Source organism: Poromitra crassiceps (assembly GCF_964638095.1).
Source record: "Poromitra crassiceps genome assembly, chromosome: 17".
In the NCBI taxonomy this organism is placed as follows: Eukaryota; Metazoa; Chordata; class Actinopteri; order Beryciformes; family Melamphaidae; genus Poromitra; species Poromitra crassiceps.
In genome coordinates this window covers 21,414,573-21,441,130 of record NC_139635.1, presented here as the reverse complement: position 1 = coordinate 21,441,130, position 26,558 = coordinate 21,414,573, and the positions used below count along the sequence as shown (strand labels likewise).

The 26,558-nt window shown below is 43.8% G+C and overlaps 1 protein-coding gene across 1 annotated transcript in view; it reads right to left on the bottom strand.

The window, feature by feature from the left end:
• Positions 1 to 24,073, bottom strand: part of LOC310792252 (uncharacterized protein) — a gene marked incomplete at both ends in the record, with an annotated part of 55,034 nt that extends 30,961 nt beyond the window's left edge. The window contains 7 exons of the mRNA XM_083653977.1: positions 259 to 372; positions 4,129 to 4,169; positions 4,316 to 4,438; positions 5,773 to 5,986; positions 8,224 to 8,288; positions 22,413 to 22,637; positions 24,064 to 24,073. Of these exons, the coding sequence (XP_083510103.1) occupies positions 259 to 372; positions 4,129 to 4,169; positions 4,316 to 4,438; positions 5,773 to 5,986; positions 8,224 to 8,288; positions 22,413 to 22,637; positions 24,064 to 24,073 (792 nt within the window). The remainder of the gene's footprint in view (positions 1 to 258; positions 373 to 4,128; positions 4,170 to 4,315; positions 4,439 to 5,772; positions 5,987 to 8,223; positions 8,289 to 22,412; positions 22,638 to 24,063) is intronic.
• Between the last annotated feature and the right edge of the window lie 2,485 nt (positions 24,074 to 26,558).

Below are 26,558 nucleotides of genomic sequence, written 5' to 3'. Positions count from 1 at the left end.
GCCAAGCTGGAGCTTCCCCTTATAGAGGGAGGTAGGCTGTTCCATACAGCGCTTCCTTTAAAAGATAGCACATTTTGACCATACACGGTTCTTCTGAGCGGAACTTCACAATCCCTGTTGGTGATGGCTCTAGTTAGCCGGGTCGGATTGGCAGTATATCTATATTTAATAAAGGTTAAAAGAGGTGGAGGCGCTAGGCCATGCAGGACTTTGTATATCAAGCAGGCAGAGGTGAATTTCCTGAAGTTGTTACCTCACCTTTTTGAGAGGAGAGTATGACTGGTCCTGATCCATGGTGGCTGGATTGAGGCTCTGGTAGGTGGAGTCTGGATTGGATTTGGAGGCTGGAGCAGAGTTCTTATTGGTGGGAATCTGCAACAAACAATGTGAAGTTTAGCAAGGTGACAAGACACGACAGTTTGGGTGTAACCAATGGCCTATTGGCCTTGGCTACTGCCACAATGAGCAGCTAACCCATTGCAGCCCCGGTGGGGTCTAATCCCTCCTGTCAGCTGTCTTTCCATGCTGTCACTAGGTCTTTCCCTAGTTGTCAGCTGCACTATTCACAACAGTCACTAATACACAGGACAAGATGTTACTATCCCTTGTGCCAAAACACCTCAAATACAGTGGGAGCCATGGAAACAGTCCTACATCTTGCATGTTCCGTACATCTGCTCTGCATTAACTACACACTATGGGCTCTATCTTCCCACCGGCGGTAATTTTGCGTTAGCGCCCGTTTTGCGCTGGAATAGCGCCGCGCAAAGCCCTAATTGTGGGCGTGTCGGCCCGCTGCGCTTCACGTCATCTCAGCGCAAACCTCCATAGGCGTGTTTATGCCCATAAAGGATTCACAAGGTGAGATCACTCCCCTTAAAAGCCACAGCGTCACCGCCATCACACATCAGCTTCCTTCTTGTTGAGAGCAAACAGAGAAACAGAGAGAGAGAGAGAAAAGAGAGAGGGGGAGAGAGAGAGAGGGGGAGGGAGAGAGAACGAGAGAGGGAAGAGAGAGAGGGCCACCGCGCAATTACGTAGTGATGTCCCAAAGCGTACGCTTACTGTAATTAGACGTTTCGTTCATATAGGCTATAACATATAGGCCTACACATCTAAAAAGATTTGTTTCTTTAATCGGGTAGGAATGTGTGAGATTTTACTTCTAGCCTATTTCAATAGCCTATCATAGGCTATTGAAATAACAATTCTGACATAGGCTGCCTATGTCAGAATTGGCCATTGACTGCGGTGACGCCATCCGCGCTGTGGAGAAGCTGGTCTTGCATGCGTGCAATTGCAGGGAAATAGGTTACTGTACTGGCCGGCAGGGTTGGGTAGGTTACTTTTAAATAGGAATCCCTTAAAGTCACTTGTTACTTGTTAAAAATTGTACTTAGTAACGTAATCCGATTACCACTATTTAAAAGTAAAGTAGGGATTACTTTCAGTTACTTTTGGATTACTTTTTTTGTTTTAATCCAGGAATGTCCCATTGGGATACAAGATCTCTTCTTCCAGGGAGTCCTGGTCAAGAGTCCTGGCTAAAACCCTTATTTAACTAGATGAAGCATGTTTTACCATTGATAACCAGATAAGAATGTTTATACCAACATGAAGTTAAGGAGAATACAACAAGAGTTATTTTTAAGACCACTTTAATTTACGTAATGCAGATTTTCCACTGCCTGGCAGCTTGTAACGTTCAGCTGGCAGCCCCACACACAAGCGCCTTCCACATGGATTCTACTGAAAATATTGTAGCGATGTTTGTCAGTAAACATGGGTTTGTCTAGTTGTCACGTTAGTGTGGGGTTGACATGTCTGTGGGGATTTACGAGGTAGCATACCAGCCAGTGGGTGTGGTGGGAGAGAGGGGTTCACCTGTGATTGGCTGGGGGAGGGGAGCTGATGAACGAGAGTGGAACAGCTCGGGGTGTTGAAGTGTGGAGCCTGAGAGGGAAGGTTGTGTGGGTTGGGAGCTGCGAAGCTAGGAGAAGCTGGTGGAGAGTGTCTCCTGTAACCAGGGTGGGTCATAGCCGATAGTGACCCGGTGTAGTGGAATAAACGCACGGAATTGCAAACCAAGTATTCGCCTCTTCTCCTCCTTCATTAATGGTCCCGGGAGCGGATCATTACAATATAATTTTCAGTAGAATCCATGTGGAAGACGCTTGATCTGTCTAAACACTGAGCGAACGTAAAAGTGAAATGCTTGTTATATATCCATGATGTGAATGCACTCGTGGGAGGAGGCACCACAGGCGCGGGTGCCTCTGTCATCATGAATGCTGCCTGCAGCTGCTGCTGTTGCTCCGCCTCGCTCGCCACAGTAGGCTACACCGTTTTTTGTTGTTATTTTGTAAAATTAATGAAGAGGCAAGGGCGAATGTAATCCCGCCTGTAACGCCGTTACTATACCCCCGTTACTGTAATCTAGATTACACATCTTAAAATGTACTGTGACAGATTACAGTTACTGTTTTTTGTAATCAGATTATGTAACGGCGTTACATGTAATCCGTTACTCCCCAACCCTGCTGGCCGGACACTACGGGTCGGTCCCCTGCGTGTTTTGGGCCGGCCAGGGTGGGGAGAGGCAGCTTGGCACAACACCGTCACAACTTTCTCAAAAGCAATCTATTGTTACCTCACACCACAAACCTGTATGGTCGGGAATTATGTAGCCTAATAAAGCCATGACAAACGAATTCTCATTTTTAAATCAAGGTGTGTTTTTTCTGCAATGTAGGCTATAGTTGAAAATCAACGTGGCATTCCGAGGAGAGAAGAGTGTGTGCAGGCGCGAGTGGAGAGTGACATCCATGCTGTGCGTAAATGGATCCAAGCAAGGATTTCCTAACCTTGCTTGCAAGATGGATAACCTCGCGAGATCAAAAGAGATTCTCTCGACGTAATCCATCTTGTCATGCACAGGCAGTTAAGATGATTGGCTTAGAAACCCGAACCATGACCGGCTCGATGAATCAGCGGCAGCCTTAGGCGGGCTTAGGCTCGTCTGGGCAAGTAGTGGGTACATGGTCTTTGTAGTTCTTTTCACTCATCAACATGGCTGCCGCCGCGGAAGTGACAGGCAGTCTGAATGAAATTGAATGTAACGTTCCCAATTCTATGTATTAAATTCTAAAAAATGACCCTCAACATTTGGGAAGGCTAAGCCACACAACTAGTTCGTTATAATCTAACGTCATGCTTTGAAGGCGACTTTACGACGATGAGGACGGTGAGGACTCAATCAATGAATACCATGGAGATCAGGCACCTTCCTCCGGTCGCAAAAGTGACGTCAGGGGCATGGCGATCTGATTGGTTGAAGTTAACACGCACCAGCGGTGATAGACAGATGGGTCATCCAATCACCTGCCAAGTAACTTGGAAAAAGTGCCCGCCTCCGTCAGCGGGTCGGGTTACTGCATTCCCAGATCGACTGGTTTAGTGAAACGTAATGTGGAGCTAAACCGTCCATCTGGCAGCGTCAGGTTAAGGATTTCCTGCACTGCACGGAGCTGTGGAGACTGTCTACGCTCAGGCGTACGTCTGCGTTTGTGCTAAGACCAGCTAGTTCCTGGCGTTAAAATTGAGAGCACCCAAGGCGATTTTTTCTAACACATTGCGCTGGAACGCCTATTTTGGATCTGGCAACTCCCAAACCTCTTTGCCACAGCGCTAAATGACACTTGCGCAAGACACATGATAGGCTAGAGGCCCACGGACACGCCTGGGCCACGCCTACACCTGTGTCATCACAGCACAAAACTTGGACTGTGGAGGCAGACGATAGCTTAGACACTGGGAAGATGGCAATAAGAGGCGCACAAACGCAGCGCAAAGGCAGCGCAAACGATAGCGCCGTACAACGATAGGGCCCTATATATTTATATTATGCAAATTTTAAAGGATAGAAAATGAACGCATGTACTGTTCTGCAGTTATGCATCAATCAGGGAATCCATCCAACTTGTTTCAACACCTCAATAACCGGAATTCAACTCAGCCGACCACGCCCCTTTATGCAAATGTTACCAAGCAGTTTAGTTATTTATTGTTATTCAACAGGCTATCAACAATGACAGTGAAAATAGATACAAAGAAAAAAGAAAAACTCACCTGCAAATTTCTGCTATCTGAGTTTCCTCTGGGGTTCGAACCTGTGGACAGGGAGCACAAATGTTTGTGTGTGTGTGTGTGTGTGTGTGTGTGTGTGTGTGTGTGTGTGTGTGTGTGTGTGTGTGTGTGTGTGTGTGCGCGCATGTGCGTGTGCGTGTGTGTGTGTGAGAGAGAGAGAGTGACTCACTTTCCCTCTTCATCTTCCACTTGTAGAGCAGCAGCAGAATGACGGTCAGCAGTACAATCACCAACAGCACCAGCACCACCACCACCACCGTCACAAAAACAACTGACAATTCAGGGCGAGAGACTTATGGGGAGAGTGGGGGAGATGAGAGAGAGCAAGTGAGAAAGAGAAAGGCAGAGGATATTATCATTAGTGTTATTGTTATCATTATTCCTATTTCTATAGTAATAACGATAGTCTATTACTATTGTTATCATTATTACTGCTGTCACTGTGCATTATTATGTACTTCTACTATTATAGTTGTGAATGGTATCATTGTGATTGCTGCACTACTGTGCAACCTGGTCTCTCTCTCTCTCCCCCTCCCTCCCTCCCTCCCTCCCTCTCTCTTTCTCTCTCTCCCCCCTCCCTCCCTCCCTCCCTCCCTCTCTCTTTCTCTCTTTCCCCCCTCCCTCCCTCTCTCTCTCCCCCTCCCTCCCTCCCTCCCTCTCTCTCTCTCCCCTCTCTACCCACCTAGAGCCAGGTCTGTTCAAGGCTCCTCCTCCATTAAACGTCTCTTTACATGCAACCATCAAGTGCTGCTTTTGTTGGGAAACATCTCCAATTGGCTAGTGCAGTGCTTCTACCCACGGATGGATTTACAGCCCGACTGGTCACAGACTGGGTGGGTGTGTGTGTGTGTGTGTGTGTGTGTGTGTGTGTGTGTGGGGGGGGGGGGGGGTCCTAGGATTTCTATGAAATGCACCCCCCACCGCTTCTATGAAACACAATTTCTCTGAAAGCTGTGACACAGACGTGTGATAACGCCCATTATTCTATCAAACATCCTGTTTTCTCAGTTTTTTATTGTTTCCTGCCTGCCAGGCTCTCTCTCTCGCACACTAACATGCAAACATCACATCTTGCTCAAGCACACATATATATATATACACACATATACATACATACATACATATATATTTATATATATATATATATATATATTATATATATACTATATTATATATATATATATATATATAATATAGTGGGCTGGCCATTTATTCGTGTAAACGTATTTATGTATATGTTGTGTGCTATGTCTATGCATGTTAATGTTTTCCTGTTGTGTTGCAATTTTAGGTGTGGGTCTGCTGTCTTGGCCCACTGTGGTTATGTAACCCTATAGCACTGTTGCACAGAGAACACATTGGGATAGTCGGCTTGCCTCTCTTTGTATCAGTCGAAATTGTGATAACAATGATTGTGAATAAAAGATTATTTTTGATGATGAACCTAGTTTGACTGCTTGCCTTTTAGAGGTCCAAGACCTGCTCTGCATTTCTTTACAAGGTCACATATATATAATGTGTAGTAAGTATCTTCCTGTGTTATGTCACATTCTGGCTCACCTTCACAGGGTATGTTACGTTCTGGCTCACCTTCACAGGCTGATATGTTACGTTCTGGCTCACCTTCACAGGCTGATATGCTCTTGCTTGCAGTGGCATGGCTGACGTGATTGTTGACTGAGCAGACGAGCTGTCCTGACAGGCCTGCACTGAGAGTGATGCTGTTCTTCTCATGATCTCTGAGGAGCTGGGTGTCTGTCAGTGTCCAGCGTCCGTCCAGAGTCCAGCTGTACTGAAGACTGTCCCCCTCACAGGAGCAGGTCACCCTCATCCTTCCCTGGGGCAGACAATCAGAGAGCAGCACGGGGGAGGACACACGAGCTGAGGGAATAGACTCACATCAGTTTGAACTTTGCCAGAAGCAGCTTATACAATGCAATTAGAGTCATGTGGTGGAAGTCAGTGTGTCATCATTGTTGTGTGAAAACCTTCAAAATGTCTTAGACTTAGAGGAACAGCCTTGTTTTTAGCTTGACCAAATGTTTTTTCCCCTGATTGTCATAAAACCCCCAAAATGTATGGAAATGTATGTATTACAATGCCGACAGCCCACAATGCCGATGTTAGGTTAGGGGGTGGGAGAGGTTAGGTTTAGGGTTAGGGTCTGGGGGAGGTTAGGTTTAGGTGTGGGGGTGGGAGAGGTTAGGTTTAGGGTTAGGGTCTGGGAGAGGTTAGGTTTAGGTGTGGGGGGTGGGCGACGTTAGGTTTAGGGTCTGGGGGAGGTTAGGTTTAGGTGTGGGGGGTGGGAGAGGTTAGGTTTAGGGTTAGGGTCTGGGGGAGGTTAGGTGTGGGGGGTGGGCGAGGTTAGGTTTAGGGTTAGGGTCTGGGGGAGGTTAGGTTTAGGTGTGGGCGGCGTTAGGTTTAGGGTTAGGGTCTGGGGGAGGTTAGGTGTGGGGAGTGGGCGAGGTTAGGTTCAGGGTTAGGGTCTGGGCGAGGTTAGGTTTAGGTGTGGGGGTGGGAGAGGTTAGGGTTACGGTCTGGGGGAGGTTAGGTTTAGACATTTGGGGTGGGAGAGGTTAGTTTTAGGGTTAGGGTCTGGGGGAGGTTAGGTTTAGGTGTGGGGGTGGGAGAGGTTAGGGTTAGGGTCTGGGGGAGGTTAGGTTTAGGCGTGGGGGGTGAGCGAGGTTAAGTTTAGGGTTATGGTCTGGGGGAGGTTAGGTTTATGCGTGGGGGGTGGGAGAGGTTAGGTTCAGGGTTAGGGTCTGGGGGAGGTTAGGTTTAGGCTTGGGGGGTGGGAGAGGTTAGGTTTAGGCGTGGGGGCTGGGAGAGGTTAGGGTCTGGGGGAGGTTAGGTTTAGGCGTAGGGAGTGGGAGAGGTTAGGTTTAGGGATAGGGGCTGGGAGAGGTTAGGTTTAGGCGTGGGGGGTGGGAGAGGTTAGGTTTAGGTGTGGGGGCTGGCCAGAGGTTAGCTCCAGCCGGTCCACCGACACACTGCACGCCGCCTCGCTCAGCTGGTTCTGCTTGTGGGCTATCGGCATTGCGGGCTGTCTGCACTGCGGGCTGTCACGGCACCTGTAGTACTTCAGTCAAGGCAAAAACATGAAAATCACCAAAATTGGAGAAATATGTTTTTCAAACGACAACACTGATGTACAGCTATATTCAGGGGCAATGTTGTGTACACATAGGATAACGATTTATATGAATGTCAATATGGCTGAATTCGTTTCTACTAGGGATGTCACAATATATCGTCGCACAATATATCACGATATCAAAACGTGACAATATGTATCGTTGAGATGAAATCTCATATCGTGAAAAAAGAAGCTGAACATGGTGGCACTGATCTGCATCTGATTGCATGCTCGCTCTCCTTTTCATTGCTTTGTTTGAACAGACGAGGGACGTTACAGACACGGAGGATGAAAATGGTGAAATTACTCAAATTAGCGTGGATGTTCCCCCTCAATTTACAAATTGATCGCAAAAAAATATTGTTAAAATATCGTATCGTAATCGTGAACCCAATATCGTGTATCGTATCATATCGTGAACTAAGTGTATCGTGACACCCCTAGTTTCTACTAATTTATGTCTAATTAAAATTATATTATAGGCACTGTATTATAAATGACATTAATCACAGATATTATTCACAGTTAAATTACTAACATTGATACATTTATTTTTCCCATAAATCCAAACTGAGACAGCATGTCCTCTACTTTGTGCTGCAAATTGACAAGTGGCTATGAGATACTGGAATATGTAGCCTATAATTATTACCAATTTCTCCAACAGTTCATGAGAGTAATTATTCACCTTGAATGGACAGTTGCAGCTTTCGTTCTGCGATTATGGTTCCAGCATTATAGATCATAAGGGTATATTCAGCACTGTCAGTCCAGTTGATGTTACTCATCCTAAAAGTTCCATTACTGCGAGTAAAGGAGGATCTGTTTTTGTAATAAAGTGTAACCTTATTTCCCACATGGAGCATTTTTTTTGTTTCGTCCCTTTTCCATTCGTATCTATAGGATGTGGAAGTCTCATTCATCAGTTGGAGAACCACAGTTCCTCCCAGAGCTCCGAAACATTTAGCTTCATCCTGTCTGGCGTCACAGAAGGTTTCCACACCTACAGACATTCAGACAAATAAGACACAACAAAGTACATTTCACAATCAATAACCATTATCCAAGATTTGAGGTGTTGGAAAATATTCATGTATTGAATATGAAACAGTGTATAGTATTATGAGTAACAGGTTTGCTGTATCTGACTCTGTCAGACCACAGTCTGCAGACAGGAGGATCTTCTTGGCAATCAGCCACAACTCAGCCTGCTAATTTAACCTCTTCCACTCCACCCTGCCTACAGACACGATGTTTTGTCTTTTTTTAGGGGGGACAGAGGATCTTTAGGGTGAGATAGCAGGTCAACAACAGTACATAGAAGTGGGACACATCATCTGAAAGCTGGACACCTGAAGATTAATTTGAGAGGCCGCTCAGCACTATATCAAGTTGATACAAAGCTGTGATAAATATTATATTTTGGTTAGGCGTCTATTCAAATGTTGAAAGTTTAGTGGGTATAAGGGCTTCTCTTTATAAACCACCTCATACACCAGCCATCCCCATGCTCAATTATGTCTCAGAGGTTGTTGTACCAATTTTGGGGTACATATTTGTTACACAGATTTGGTGCAAGATTGAACCATTTTTGATCACTCAAGAACTGATAAAAAAAGGGTCAAACATCCCTTCAAAATACCACACTAAAGCCCAATGTCTCCATGTACGGCTCATGTGTGGCTCTGGTACAGCTGCTGGAACGGACTCTGACCAATGTAACAGATGGGCGATACCTGCGGTACGACAAAAATACACACCTGTTCTATTTTTGTCAGATTTGTGTCTGAAGATCACATGGGTCTTTTCAGGCAGCCGCATGGAGCCGTACCACAGCTGGTGGACATATAGGCATTAAGACACTAAGGGGCCATATATTACGCCCGGTGCAAGGGCATCTTGACTAGTTTCTAGCACTCAAAATCTCCCTTTATTCCTTTTAATTACCACTGGGTTGCTGAAACATGTCCTTTATAGCTACTGACCCAGTGGTCATTAAAAGAGAAAAAGGGAGATTTTTGAGTGCTAAAAACTAGCAAAGAGAACGCTTGCCCTTACCCTTGCCCTTGCACTGGGCATAAGATATGGACATGAGATCTTGAGGAACACCATAGAAAAATTCATGCTGTGATTTGGTATCAAAAACCTTTGAACATTTGCGCAAGATTTGCATGTCTCTGTGATTGGGTGGCGAGCACTTCTGTTCTGGACATTGCTCAGAAACTCCCTTATTGTCAATATACCTAGGAAAGCCACACATCCCCTGAACGCCCTATAGCTCTCTAGTTTGTGGTTGTAAAGTTTCATGAGGTTGTGAGTATACTCACTATGTGACTGAGACCTAGAGGTCACAATAGGTGATTTTATACAGTGAGGCCAAGTTTCGAGAAATGGTCTCACTACAATGAAACATCTACTATATGGTTAACCACACATGAATAGAGTATGGCAGGGATGACATATTTTTGTCTTCCAACTTCCATGACTGGGAGTTGGAAACCCTCATTAGTGTTTTGCTTGCACTTGTGTTTACCCTGCTTTTTCAACACAAAATGGCCCCTGTGAAAAGGGTCTATTCTGCTATCTCTGCCCACCTGAGACTGCAAAGAATACCAGCACTTCTCACACATCTGTGGTTTGATGTGGAAAGCCACACTTATTTGCAGGCATACATTTTCTCACGCTTCTTTTTTCTTAAAGTTATACCCAACTCCAAATTGTCCTTTAATAATAATAGTAATTAATAATAATAATAATAATAATAATGTAATAATCCCTTTCATCATTTCCTACACAAGTTGGGCAAGAAGTAAACCCATCTCGGCACGCATCAAATTCAAGACACTGGTACTGGCCTTCAGGGCAGTACACCAGTCAGCTCCCCTGTACCTGCAATCTATGGTCAGGTTCCAAACCTCTCAGCGCTCCCTTCGCTCCTCCACCAGTGCAGGACGCCTCGCCCCTCCCTCGCTTCGGGGGCTCAAAAGTCGCTCATCCCGATCTCGACTCTTCTCGTCCCTGGCACCTCAATGGTGGAACAAGCTTCCACCTTCGGTCAGGACAGCTGAATCACTGCCGATCTTTCGGAAAACACTAAAGACTCACCTTTTCAGGCTCCATCTGGGCCCTTCTTGATCTAACTTCTTTCTCTATCTTTCTAAAAAAAAAAAAAAAAGATTGCTCTATTGCTGACAAAAATGTGTTATTGTAAGTCGCTTTGGATAAAAGCATCTGCCAAATGACGTAATGTAATGCAATGTAAAAGTAAGCGCTCTTCTTGCATCTAGTTTGGTTTTTGCTTGTGTTTGCACTTCTCACTATCAGCCATGGTTATTGTAGTCTGATGTTGATGAGGCTTCTGATGGATACCTTACTGCTAATTGTTAATAAGCTGCCAGACATGTAAGAGGCTGACAACAAGTAGCTGCACATATACTTGACTCAATAGCCTTAGTAGTAGCCTATAGCCTAGTATTCTTTGTTTCATGTTAAATCACACACAGCCTACATTTTTATTTTACAATCTTTATTTGAATATGGCAAGTTTTGGCAACATGATACCTCCTACCTGGATCATTATAGTTTTATTTTCAATAGTTTTTATTTCATTTTTTAAACTTTGTTTTCAATTCAGAGTTAAGTTACGTTTTTTGTAAATTTATTCATTTATATGGGGGTATTTGTCAGGGAAAAGGTTTAATTCAGAATAGATATTACCGGTACAATGGAAAGACAACACTTTGTGAAGGCAGTTGACTCAGTCATGTAGACGCCCCACTCTCAATAAAAATATGTGCCAATGCCTCCTCGTGCTTGTTGTGTTGACACATTCGAGCAAACAAAGACAACGACTAAAGACATTTTATTTTTATTTTAGTTAGTTTTGTAAGTACACAATATCATTTCAGTTTGTTTACCTAAAGTCTTGTTTTTATTTTTTTAATTTGAGGTAAAAAAAAAATCCTAAATCCTAAATCCTAAAAACTACTTTTAGTTTTTAGTTTAGTTTTAGTTACCTATGATACCTTTGTCTCCTATGGTATTTCTATGATGACTTCACTGACAGAGACACAACAAGCCAAGTTTCATGAAACATGACATCATCCATAGCAACAGGGTCAACCCCGCCCTTTTTCTTATATAAGAGTTCTCCTTGTTCCTCAGAAAAAGTTGGTCCCAGCACCTTGTGAACAGGTTTTAAGAGGAAACTCTTGCTAGGAACTTTTAATGCTACTAGGCATCTCACGCGCTACACACACTCGATTCCTATAGGCTCGCCCGCTGCGCGGGCGAGCTAACTCGGATTTTACATGGCCTTGCCCGCCCTGCAGCTCGCATACGCAGCTCTCCCACTGCGCGTCGCATACGCAGCTCGGCCGCTACACGGCCTCGCCTGCTCTATGACATCACTGATGACATAATCACGGATGACATCACGGATGACGTCATCACGGATGACATCCCTGATGATATCATCACGGATGACATCACTGATGATATACACCAAATCGGCAATACGTCATTTTGTAGGCAGCTGCTGGTGGCACATGTTCCCGCCCCCTTTTAGGGGGAAAACACAAGCCTCTCCCCGTTACCCCTCAATGTAAAATAGCAACATGCTTTGCTGTAACGTTAATATGGTGAAACACAAGTTATCTCTTAATTATACAGAGAGGAATGGGCAAATGACATATGGTCTAAACCTAAGCTTAGATCAGATGAAGCAGCGTTTTGGTCCTGAGCCCTATGTCACTTCCTTTCTTACCAGAAACCAGAGGTCTTTATGTGCTCTATTGAGAATTGGTATCCTGCCTCTTGCCATTGAAGTAGGGCGGTTCACAGCTATACCAGAAGAGAACAGGATATACAATGTGTGTGATGTAAAGGATGTTGAAAATGAGTTTAATTTGGCCTGGAATAGAAGGCAAGCACAGCTCTTTAAGTAGGTTCAGGTGGTGGTTTTCATGCTGTACAACTTCACTGTATGTATTTTGGGTGTTTTTGTTGGTTTTATGTTTGATCATTGTTTGTTTAAATTTACTTAAAGAAAATCAATCAATCAATCAATCAATCAAGCACTACCAAAAAAATAGAAAAATAACAGAATCAATCTAGTTTATTAATGACCCCACAACACCATGACATGACAATATATTACAACTCGGCCGGCCAAACAATGCGCAAGATACATCGGAAATATTACTTTGGCCCATCTAAAATCATGTGACTCATGACCCGTCTCTGACCTAGTTCCGGTGTCCGTCTGTTGCTAATTTAGTCTTCTGACATCATCGTTGTAGGCTACTTGGCTCCGGACTGTAATGTAATTATGTGACATGCTACAGCTTTGCAACTTTCACCGAAATGTGGGCCCAAATGAGGAGAAACTTTTGTACAATGCAACCTATGCGAATTATGAAGTCTAAAGACAGCAAAACTGCAAAAACTGTAAAACGAATTAAACCCTACTCCTCCCAAATTTTTTCTTCAAACGACACCAAACTTCAGCATCTGCATCGTTAGACTGTCCTAAACAAAAGTATCAAACAGATTTTCGATTGGTCAAAAATTGAGCCCACAGTGGATCAACATGTTGAATTCTGCCCCCATGTATAGCCTAATTGCCTTAATTACCTATGGCAATTAGGTTGTATTTGTGATGTCATCAGTCACTCAAGCAATTGTGATGCCATCACTGATGTCACTCGAGCGATTTTTATGTCATAGCTCAAAGCCTTGAGACTTGCCCGGCCACGACTCATTGCTGCGCAGCAGCTATAATTTTTCTATTATTTTTTGGGGTAGTGCTATTTTACATTGAAGTCAACGGGAAGAGGCTTGTGCTTTCCCCCTAAAAGGGGGCGGGGCCTAATTGCCCATCTGATGTATCGTCACTGATGACATCATTGAACTTATATAGCCTCAGCCAGGAAGGATGACATCATTGATGACATCATCACTGATGACATCACCATCATCATCATCATTAGGTAATTAGGACAATTACCTAATTAAAAAATCTGTCTCTGTCAGGTCAGGTCACCCGCACGGGTGCTCTGCACACTTCCTGAAAGTTTCAGCCCGATCGCACATAAAAATGGCATAGCTGTGGCCCGCCAAAATTCTTGAAACAGACAAGACAGAGATTGCCCACATGCTCCCTTTTATAATATAAGGAGGATTGAGTCCTCCTAGATAAAATGCTTTATGACCCTGTGTTTTTTTTTCTCTAATTGAAGATTTGCCTCATATAATGACTCACAGCTGTGACACACAAACACAATCATTCTCATGTTTCATCAAAGTCACATAATATGATATAATGACAATAAGCAACATAAGCATTGAAATAACAGCAATGCACTTTGTTTCAGGGCCAACAGTTCAGTTGCCAATCATGGCAATACTCCTGCCCCCTTGGCTACCCCCCCCTATTTGTAATTACAGTATGTGAGGTCCCGGTTGTGGGTGGCTAAATGTTGACGCCATTTCGAGGTGGATTGCCAGCAGCCATTTTAGGATTGTTTGTGATTTGCTCTTAGTGACTTAGAGTCCTCTTGAGTTCTAACTTGTCACAGATTTAGGAGCTGGTTTTAGCGCTAAAACACTTTGTGAAATACTCTTAGACCAAAAATGTAGAAGTCCTAAAGTTAGGATTATTTTTAAGAGTCGATACGGGCCCTGGTTTCTTTGCACATTTTTCTCTTTGCTGACAGCAAATCAATTAAACATTTTGTGTTTTGTCTCCTGCTCTGTCTGTAACCTTGGAAATGTAACATTGTGTTAAAGGTATATATCACAATTCAGTATTTTTAAACCTGGACCCTATTTTCCTTTATTTATTATTATTATTTTGTATAATGATGTGAGCAGACATTTTTTTAATTGGTGCAGTACTGACCAAGATTGCAACCACTTTGCCCGCGTGCTCCTCCTGCCTTGGCAGCCTGTGCTTACGTCCACTAACCAAGCCTATTTTTGCTCAGATTGTTATTGTAAAAGAGACACCAGCATTACCTTGCAGGCAGCAGCGTGTGTGTTAACCCTCTCCTCTCTGCTTGTTGCTCCTCTCTCATAGTGCTTCTGTCTAGAGCTCAGGGGGGCCTGATCCCATTATGAGAACCTCACTCATCTTATTCATAAAACCTGGGTTATGTACATAACCTAAAGTTATCTCTGTATCATATAAGATATGATATAAGATATATAAAGATATGAGCCTGTGCATGGCCCTTTATAAATAAGCTCTTTACAGGACGTACATGCACGGTGCCCTGATGCCCTGTCTGCCTTTGTTCCACCTCGTTGCGCAGCTGGATCTCGCTCAACACTGCATCAGTTAAAAAAACATTCTGCACTCATTATTAGGCCTAGTTTAAAAAAAGAAGTAAAAAAAATATATATAATAATAAGGTCCAGGTTGAAAAATCCAGAAATTCTCCTTTATGGCTCGAGTAGTTGGATGATTCCTTAAACATTCTGCCTTACAGGTCAACCTCCTATTCTTACTGGACCGGTCACATTCATATTGAGTCAACAGTATGGATTACTGCTTCAACACAAAACAGCTCATCCACAAGAACTACATCAATATTATGTATGTGACAAATAGTGAAACAGCTCACCGTGAGAGACTCCGAGTAGCACCATCAACAGTCCAATCACAGCTTCCATGTCTCTGTTCACCCTCAGCTAAGCCAGGCACCTATAAATAAATAAATAAATAAATAAATAAATAAATAAATAAATAAATAAATAAATAAATATACATACATACATACATACATACATACATACATAAATAAATACCGGTACATAAATTAATTAATTAATTAGAGAATATAATAATTACTTGAGGCCACAACAATGATAGGTAAAAAAAATACATTATTCATTTCCATATAATTTTTTGTCAAAGCCATGGAGCCACTAAAGCAGTGGTTCTCAAACTTTTTCATGCCGAGGACCCCTAAACTGACACACATTAGACCACAGACCCCCATTTGATAAAGTTTTGTCAGAGATTCTTGCTTTGAGAGGTTTTATCACAGAAAGTGTATGAAACCCATGACCAAAATACTTATGAGAGAACTGGTGAGAACAAAAGTGTTAGTAGGCTTACCTTTTGGTCGCAGGCTCAGAGTGAAGGAAAGATACAAATAAAAGATGGGTGCAGTCTTGGCTTTGTTTTTCTGAGTTTTTATTAAAGTTAAGTCCACAACACAACAACGCCTGCCAGAGCGTGCAGCTGTCTAAGTAAAAGACAGGAAATGGTCTCGCTCTATCAACTACAAGACAGGAAGTGGTCTCTGTCTCTCTGCAAGAGAAGAAAGCAACACTTAAAAAGGTGTGAATTCTCTGTAGCTGCAACCCATACAATTTCCGCCACATATTGGTGTGAAAACTGTGGCTGCCAACGTGGGGACATGTTTGTGACCAAACTGACGTGACAGCGAGCTATTAGCTGCTGCTCGCAGCTAGCATCAGTAACAGGTTGGCTTAGCATGTGTCACTCTGAGGTGTTTGCCCTCTCCTCTAAACAAAAGACACAGAAAATATAACATTGTTACACAATGTATCACTTGTGTACAGAGGACAGTAATATATAACTCACAGACATTATGTCCCCAGTTGTATATAATTCACAGGCCCTTCAGTGTACTAAGTTCACAAAACCTCCATGACACTTTACCGGATCGGCCTCATGAAACTTTACAACCACACACTAGAGACTGAGGCCATTCAGGGGATGCATGGCTGATATATTGTGCAGGAGTGCGCCCCACCACATTGCCGGAAAATTGCGGAAGGTTTTTGATACGAAAACAGAGCATGATTTTTTCTATTGTGTCCTTCAGTGTGTTTAGTGTCTTAATGGATGAAGCAATGACATCAACCTTAAGCCAAGCATACACTGTATGAATTAAGTCACTTTCTGACACGATATGGGAGCCGCATGGCTCATTTTAGAGTCGGGCTGAATTTGAGCATGGTCGGGGGTGGTTTGCCGTCAGGGTACAGAGGGGAGAGAGGACCAACCAGCTGCTCCAGAACGGTCGTCAGACGCTCTGATAAATTTCTGACATGTCAGACATGTTGGTCGGCCCTCATCAGGCTCTCACACAGCTGAAGCAGAGTCACGTTCACATTCCCCGTTCAGCATCTTTTTCAACAGGTCGATTCCCCGCTCAGCGCCTTTTCTCAACGAGTTGATTCCCCACAGCTCCTTTCCTCAACGAGTCGATTCCCCACAGCTCCTTTCCTCAACGAGTCGATTCCCCGCTCAGCACATTTTCTCAACGGGTCGATTCCCTGCTCAGTGCCTTTTCTCAACGAGTCGATTCCCCGCTCAGTGCCTTTTCTCAACGAGTCGATTCCCCGCTCAGCGCCTTTTCTCAACGAGTCGATTCCCCACAGCTCCTTTTCTCAACGAGTCGATTCCCCACAGCTCCTTTTCTCAACGAGTTGATTCCCCACAGCTCCTTTCCTCAACGAGTCGATTCCCCACAGCTCCTTTCCTCAACGAGTCGATTCCCCGCTCAGCACATTTTCTCAACGGGTCGATTCCCTGCTCAGTGCCTTTTCTCAATGAGTCGATTCCCCGCTCAGTGCCTTTTCTCAACGAGTCGATTCCCCGCTCAGCGCCTTTTCTCAACGAGTCGATTCCCCACAGCTCCTTTTCTCAACGAGTCGATTCCCCACAGCTCCTTTCTTCAACGAGTCGATTCCCCACAGCTCCTTTTCTCAACGAGTCGATTCCCCACAGCTCCTTTTCTCAACGAGTCGATTCCCCACAGCTCCTTTTCTCAACAAGTCGATTCCCCACAGCTCCTTTTCTCAACGAGTCGATTCCCCACAGCTCCTTTTCTCAACGAGTTGATTCCCCACAACTCCTTTCTTCAACGAGTTGATTCCCCACAGCTCCTTTCCTCAACGAGTCGATTCCCCACAGCTCCTTTCTTCAACGAGTCGATTCCCCACAGCTCCTTTCCTCAACGAGTCGATTCCCCACAGCTCCTTTCCTCAACGAGTCGATTCCCCACAGCTCCTTTCCTCAACGAGTCGATTCCCCATACAGCTCCTTTCTTCAACGAGTCGATTCCCCGCTCAGTGCCTTTTCTCAACGAGTCGATTCCCCGCTCAGTGCCTTTTCTCAACGAGTCGATTCCCCGCTCAGTGCCTTTTCTCAACGAGTCGATTCCCCGCTCAGTGCCTTTTTTCAACGAGTCGATTCTGCGCTCATCGCCTTTTTCTTGACTTGCAGTTATATTTTAAATTGACAAAAATCATATGTGTACCTCATGGCACAATTCAAACGGGATCAAAATAAATGATTGTCTCTTGCGTTCACCACCAGTCATGTATTTCAGACGCTGGTGGGGGTAGGGCCTGACCGGAAGGGGCCTGACTTTTGCTCTCTATTCACCTTATTCACCACGCCCACTTTTCCTCTCTTCCGTGTTAGACGCAATTCTATTTGTTCTTCCGGTTCAGCGCTAGTTGGCAGCCAATTTCAAAACAAAACGTCACTATGAATTAGTGTTAATTTCGTTAACGAAAACTATGACGAAATATGCTCGTCAACGCCCTTTTTTCCCATGACTAAGACGAGACGATGACGAGACGGTACCCACGTGATTAAACACTAACTGTGACGATATCAACATCCAATATCGTTGACAAAAAAAGACGAGACGAAAATGTAGTTCACCAAATAAAAACTGTGCCAAAATCTGTCTTTTTTTTCGTTGACGAAAAAGGAGGAGACGAAAAATTTTAACGTTAATCGTTAATCTGTTTCCTGTGCTGCGCACACCAGTGTCAATAAGGAAACGTTGCTGCCAATCATCACAGCTGCACGCAGTCAGGACAGAGGAGGACTCGTCACCTGTTTTAGCCTCCATGGTTTTAGCTTGTTTTTAATGGTCTCGATTTTAACCTACTTGTTTTAGCACTCGATATGATTGGGGGGAATAAACGGCTGGATATCTGGGTTTATTTCTGTTACAATGACGCAGAGAAAAAAAACGAATGCGTTGCTGTATCACATGGGGAGCCGTGTGGCCATAAAATAGCAGGGAAAAACACTACAAACTTGAAGAGACACATCAAGTGTTACCACAAAGAGATTGAGGTAAGCCAACTAACGTTACTAATGCGGTGGTTTTGCACGTAGGCTGTGTTTTATACTATTAACGTAGTGAAGGAGCTTAAAATGAGCAGCGAAGGCAACGTAGCATTCAGTATTGGGCTAGCGTTAGCATCTCTCAACAGCGGGGCTGGGCTTTCCTAGTGACAAAAGGCCCAGCCAGCAAGCTAGCAAGCTAAAGTTAGCTAGCTTAACTTGTATCAATGCTACACTGTGCAGTTGGTGTTTCTATCGGGTGGGGGTTGCCGTTGCCTAAAGATGTTTAGAACTGTGTGAGAGCGAGGGAGAGAGAAAAACGTGTGTGTGTGTGTGTGTGTGTGTGTAACACTATTTTACAGACTCATACATTTTCTCTCTCCCTCGCTCTCACACACCGTTCTAAACATCTTAATTTGAAGAAGAATTAAAAGACAGCAATGATTTACTTATGCCTCAAATTATGGAATCATATACAGCAGCTGCTGATCCAATTTGGATGTGGCGCTCCAGCTAAAACACGTCCCTCTAGGGGAGAATGTCTAGTTTTGGTTTATATAGCAAGATTCTGATCTATTCCGTTGGCATCCATGGTGCAAATGCTTAGTGCAATACTTGATTTTCTTGATGTTGCATCTGTCCTGTCCTGACATTGTATTTATTCCTGTCCCAGCTTTCAGATAAACCCCCCGTATACCAGCCACCCAAGAAAGAGCAGAGGCCAGCTATCGCTGGGGCGTTGCTATCCCACACAACCTACAAACCAGACTCACAAGAACAACGTTCCAAAGAAGAGGCGATAGCTCAGTGGATAGGTCGCACAGCCCTCCCTCCACGGACAGTGGAGGATGAGGATTTTGTCATGATGATCCAAAAAATAGATAGAAGGCTCACAGTGCCAAAAGAAAATGACAAACCTTGTGGACAAAATGTACCTGGCTGAAAAGGAAAAATTCAAACACAGACTGTCCATGGCACACAAAATAACTATTGGTTTAGATATATGGACTAAAAAGGGGCTCACAGCATCCATGATTATTTTCTATATTGTACCTTTTATACAGATGCCATGCCTACCTAGACAGCAATGTGTGCGTGTGTGTACACACTACAGTATCATGGATTGTTGAATCATGTTGGTTCAAAAATAAATCTGCACATCACATTTTCCATGTCCAGTGGTCTTAATCATTCAAAATGTTTTTATCAGAAGGATAAGATAAAATATTGGTTTTGGTAGACTAAAATAGTTTGACTAAGAAGATACGACTAAAATGTTAACAGTTTTTGTTGACTAAAACTAGACTAAGATAGTTATTGTTTTCTTGGACTAAGATAAGACTAAAATGCTCAGACTTTTAGTCGACTAAAGTTGACTAAATAAAAACAGAATGAGGTTGACTAAATGTGATAAAAACTGACTATGACATTTTGAAACTGGACTAAGACTAAGACTAAATTCAAAAATTGCTGCCAAAATTAACACTACTACAACATTCAGAAGCTACACTGCGGCCAACTTCAGTTACATGTTCATAGCGTTACTGCTGCGAGGAGCCGATGGCTGTACCCGGTCGGCATTTAACGTTGGTTACAAAAGTACGTTGACAGTGTTTTCTCACTGCCAGTAAGCCTACAGTAGGTTGACAGATACTAACTAGTCCGACCGGTCAGCACAGCCAGCCAGTCCTCGCTGCTCATTAAATATTTCCAAATAGGCGTTATTCTGATAAACTGGTCACTATTTGGAATGTTAGGTTCTCATCCGAAAAAATCTTAAAACTTTAAAACAGTTTTTTTTTTTGCATGAAAACAGCTTTTTGGCAAGTCTAAAAATGATTACGGTATGACTTCCGGGTCTAAAACGGAAAGACGATTACAAAATGACGTTATGCGGAAGTGTCCTTATACGGGCAAAGAATAAGGTGAATACTAGGGGTGGGAATCACCAGATGCCCACGATATGATACTAAAACGATACTTGAGGCACGATACGATAGTATTGCGATATTGCGATATGCTAGTATTGCGATATATTGAATATTGCGATATTTCAATATATTGTCACTCCTAACTCCTTTTCCTACCTATTCCTTGACCTCACCGGAAGTAAAACATGCTGTGTTTTTTTGTTTTGTCTTGTTTTTGCCCCACACGTAGGCTACACTATTAAGCTTCTCTGGACTCAATACGCCACTGCAGGCGCGGACTGCACCATCGGGCGCTTCGGGCAGATGCCCGGTGGCTTGGCATGGCATGGCCTGCAAAAAAAATAAAAAAAATATTGATACTTGGCATCCAAATATCGATACAATATCGTCAGGCAAAATATCGCGATACTATGGTGTATCGATTTTTTCCCCCACCCCTAGTGAATACTGTAGCTTGTTAGTTTGTTGGTGCTGATTAAATTAGTGGAAGGCTGTAGCAAGGGCCAAGGAAGAAGCCAGTAAATGTTGTAGCCGCTACAACAGCCGCTACAATGTAACAGATCCCATCTGACTCGTGAGATTTGCATATCATAGCAGACTGGACTATTGGCCTTGGTGGAGGTCTAGTTATATTCAGTATGTATAGGTTTCTGTAGACCTGATGATCTGTATATGATGCACTTTGTACAGGATGTAAGAAATACATTGCAGATATTATTGTTTTAGTTTTTCACTTATTCAATTATCAAAAGGTTTTTTTGTTGTTAAATTGCACACCTTCGTAATGCTGTATAGGTCATTTTTTCATGCTTTTCATGCATTTCTACTTAAACCATTGCAGTATTTAAATTGTCAGTTGCATATCTTTAATACTCAATTTGCTCTATACAGTATATATTTATAGCCTTTTCTTATCCTGTTATTATTGGTTACTGAAATCAAGTTTAATCTGAATCTCTTCAGATTGTATCAGACGTTCTCAGTCTATCTGGAACAAAAAAAGCAGTGGTGGAAGAAGTACTGAAAGTTTGTACTCAAGTAGAAGTACTGTTACCTTACTGAAATATTACTCAATTACAAGTAAAAGTACTGGTCTTAAAAATATACTTAAGTAAAAGTAAAAAGTACTCTTCTAAAAAACTACTCAGAGTATTAGTTACTTTTTTAACCATCGATTTTTATTAGCAGGCTGTCACAGGCATTCACTCGAAACGGGAGATACACTTTCAACAAAGCATAGATAACCATTTTTCTCAAAGTTAAGGTATGTGTTGTTCTTCAATCCGCCACTGTTTCCACATCAAATTTAAGGACTTTCAACATCATAAATCATAATTCAAACAAACTGTTAAGTTATTTTACACCAGGCTACATGTCATTACTCATATCAGTCCATGAAACTAAACCACCTCAGACTATCCATGAATGCAGGGCTGAACTACGAGTGGGAAACCACACACATTTAAATATTTGGAAGCCATATTTACTCTCTCCAGTGTGGTAGCAGCAGAGTTAAAGTTGATCATGCCTGACCAGAATACACACTGCCTATAGAATTAGGGCTGGTCATATGGAGCACTAACCAGCTGATGTGCTTTTAATGTGAAAACTATTGTCTGGTGGTAATTGTATGCAGAGACTAAATTTAGCGTAACCTAGGGGGATTCATGTAATGCAGAGTAAAAGTGGGGGTAAAAATGTACTTCAAACTGGAAAAAATGGCAGAGTAATTAAATTTATATTAGTAGACTATCAACAAATGTTTGGCAAGGGCTTCTGGGTAAAAAAGTATAAGTATGCGATTTGGAACATTGAAAGCATACTAAAATGTGTTTTTTAACATTTCTTGAAGAACATGTACTTGGTATAAAGGTCTCCCAATGCACTGCGAACAAACAAACAGCCAATGCCAACACTATTGGACGTGACACAGTTCACTTTCGGAACCTTTTGTTCAGTTTCAGCAGGAGCTGATTTTCCAAGTCCACAGAGTCTATCCGGGCTCGTTTGGATGTGAAAAGTAGACCAGCACAGCTAAAAAGCCGTTCACATGCAGCAGAGGCGGGCAGACCTGTGTTCAGCTTGAGGGAGAGCTTCTTAATGGCTGGGAAGGAGTGGAGCAGCTCCATACCGTCTGTGGCACAAGCAAGATAACCGTCGATCTCAGATGGACCTTGTGATCTTCTGGGGGCTGGTCTGGAGAAGAAATCGTCGTCATCAGATGACGATCTGGGCTGCTGCTCATCCTCAGGGGTCACGGTGGTGGTTTCAAGATGTTGTTTCACGTATGTCAAGCCTGTAATTGCAAGCAGACAACACAATTTTGGTGCTTTAGCTAATGTTATTTCAATTTCAGTGAATATCACACACACACACACACAAGCTAAATCACAAAACAGATACTTTGGTATTATGGGAAGCTCAGCAAGTAACAACCTTATAGGTCCTCCTTGCACACCGAGCATTTAATTTGCACGTCAATAATATCTTTCGAGCCTATTATCAGACAATGCAACTGTGCATACCAATGGCGATGTTTTGCTGATCACTATTGCTGCGTTTATTTTTTCAAACCAAGGTCGATTTTTCACATAGCCATTTGGCCGGTGTACAAAAACATAAATTAAATTTTGCACACTTTTATAAAGTATATGTGACCAGTGGCCAACAGGTGTTACAACCACGAGCTACATGTATACAAGTGGGGAGCCAACCAGAACCATCAGACAGGACACCAGCTGGATACACAATAATCTTTATTACAAAGTAGGAAAATATTAGAAACCCCAGCCCACAGTCCAGGTGTAGTAAGTCCCACAGTGTCCTCTGTCCGCTCCGTTCGTGTTCCGAACACCTCCAATGGCCAAAAAAAAGGAAGGAAACAGCACTGCAAAATATCACTGCAAATTCACACGTGATTTAAGAACCTCTTGGGTATTTAGCTTTATGCTATGGAAAGTTGAAGGGGGCAATGCTCCGCGCTCCACAGTAATTGCACACGTGATTATAACTTCTTCACTTATCAAAAGCACGCTTTACACCGCGCGTCAAAAAGGGACAGCTATAGCTGACATAGCAGGCCGTTCAAGTGGCTAGAGGGTATGGGCTTTGTTTAGACGGGGCTGCAGTACAATAAAATGGCGCTCAAAAAGGTAGGCTACAGTGTCAAAGTACAAAATATAAAAACAATGTTCATCTGGTCAGGCGTGTACACTAATAAAAGGTGGTAGGAAAAGGAGGACAACATGAAGGGCGATAGCTGCAGGAAACATAAGAGGGGCACAATAGCTGTAAGAGGGACGTGCGTCGTGACTACACCCCTCTACATTCCAACGATGCTTCCCCTCCAAGAAAGCCGTGTCGTGCAGTTCCTCTGGCCGTCAGACTGCTGGGTTACATGCTGCCACTCCGACGTGCTGCCACTCCGACGTTCTGCCACTCCGAAATATCGGCACTCAGAAAGGGGGTCTATATTCCCCGTTTTTCACTAACCTCTCCCAGCCCCCACGCCAAACCTAACCTCCCCCCATGCCTAAACCTAACCTCCCCCAGACCCTAACCCAAAACCTAACCTCTCCCACCCCCACGCCTAAACCTAAGGTCGGCATTGCGGCTTCTAAGGTGAACGACCGCCAGTCCGAATAATGGAAGTTAACGTTCGGAGTGGCAGCATGTCGGAAAGGCAGAGGAACCCCAGACTGCTGTATGGTGGGTCTGGATACCGTGCGCCATCGGGAGTTTCACTACTCGTATTCGTAGCTCTGCCCGTCTCACAAGCGTCCCGTCAACCTCTGGTTTGGCTTCTCTTGCCCGGGACTGCGTTGTTCCTGCGTCAGGTCTGCTTCACCGCACCTTGGCCAGCACGGCAGCACCCTCCCCACTTCGAGGATCCCCCTGGTTCTCCACCACGTCTGCCTTCTCTGCCCCTCTCTCACCTCCACGGCTGCCTTTAAAAGGAGGGAGAAAGACGCCAGCCCGCTGCCAAAGCTCCGCTCTGCTAATCACCCCCAGCTGTTTCCAATTTGGATCCCCTTTCCCCGCATCATTCAGGTAGCCACGTCACTCAATCCACTCATGTCTCCTCCCCTTGAAGTTAGTTTACAGGGACATAAAGCATTTAAAAAACTGGCTTGTGACATATATCCTCGTGTGCACAGTCAACAATACACACACAAATGGGATGATGCAAATCTTTGACAAAATGTCACCTTACCAGCTTCAATCACATCTGCTCTGTCAGTCCAGGTGGTCTTGAACTTGGGTAAGAGGACTGCAGCCGCAGCCAACTCTGGATCGTCCATCATCTTTCCAAAACGCTTCTGTAGGCCATTTTGCAGGGCTCTGATGAGTGGCAGGCAGGTCTTGCTTGATCTCTCCAGCTTGGTAAGTTTGGATTGTAGCTGGTCGATTACTGGCAGCAGCCATCCCATGCAGGTGTTGAACTCTGATTGGAGGATGTTTAAAGCTTTCACCAGTGGCTTCATGGTCGTACAATACTCCCCGAGGAAGGCAACTTCGGCAGGACTGAACCTGTAAGATACAACATGTACAGTGTACAGTGTACAGTGTTTAACCCTGATGAAGACGCGTTGCGTCGAAACGTTGGTGCACTTAGCCTATTAAAAAGAAACCATCTCACCAGTGACCCGTGTGCTCCAGATTCTTCCTTTTCTGTGATTATCCTCCTGTTCTGAGAAGCACCGTCCTCCCTCTGCGGGGGAGCTGAAGCGCAAGAGATTCCCTTTTTCACAACATGTACAGTATATGACGTACAAGAACTAAAACTATCACCACTATTATAGAGCTGAACATTCAGTGACATCTCTTCCCCCGGAAGTGGGTTTCCCATTCATTTTCTCCATTGACACTTAGGGAAAAGTCTGAAAATGAATGGGGAAACTCACTTCTGGGGCAAGAGATTTCACTTGACTGTTCAGCACATTGTCTACATGTTTGTTTACATGATCTGTTTGCACCTTTTTCACTTTTTATATATTTTTCATCTTTATTATTATTTTTGATCTGTTATTCTTTAATTTTACCAGCTATGCGCTAATCTAGGAGGCCTTAAAAAGCATTTAACTGCACAATTGCATTGTATGCTTTGTATATGTGATGTGACAGCCATCTAATTTTACTCACATTTTCACCTTGAACTCCTCACACACCTCCCTGATGGCATTTTCCCCCTTCTCATCGATGATGCGCATCATTCTTTCAACGGCAAGGTAAGTTGAATTCCACCGTGTTGCATTGGGGCGAATGAGCTGTAGCTCACACTTGTCCTCTACCACTTCACTAGCCAAATGAGATCGGCCAGTTTTGTTCCAGATGCCCTGGCATTTTGCAAAGGCTGCACGGGAAAGCCTCTTGTAGGTGTCATTCATGCCGTCTGCCAGGGCAGCATCTGTTGTTGCTACAAGATTTAGCAGGTGACATGCACACCGTTGATGGGGGGGTAGTTGATATTCCAGACCAGAGTCCTCATCAAGGATCGCACTTGCATCCAGGTATTCAATATGGGGAAAAGCATCTGGTTCTTCATCCTCTTCTACCTCAGTATCATTCTGTGGCTGTGCCCCAAACACATGGAACGCTTTGATGAAATTAGATCCGCTATCAGTTGTGGTCCTCACAACTTTGCCTCTTAACTTGTATTGACAATGGATATCATCCAGAGCCCCAGCAAGCATGTCAAATGTGTGAGACCCTCTCAATCTTTTGCACGCTAGTGCTGCAGATCTTCTTTCCAGGGACTTTTCCTTGATCCAATGGCATGTAATGCCAAGGTAGCTTTTCTGATGGGCTGACCAGCAATCGGTGGTGGTAGCAACAAATTTGACTTCATCCAATTCTGCAATCATCGTCTTCTTCAACTGATCAGCAGCATTACTGATCCGAGCACGGACAGTGGTTCTGGAGATGACTTTGGCATGAGGTTGCAATGTGGTAACTAATTCTTTGAAAGATGGCTGGTCCACTACTGCAAATGGCTGTAGACCTTCACATATGAAATTGATGACAAGCTTGTCAACAGTTCCTTGTGGGACCCGTTTCCTTGCAGCTGCAGCTGCCAACATCACATCTGGCAAGGTGGCTTGCTTACTTGATGAGAGCTTGTTTGGTGTGGCTGGTCGTTTACGTGTTGCCTCCATGGTGATGTCATTGTACTGGTCAATCTTCGATGGATGTTTCCTCTGTAAAGATAAATATTGTC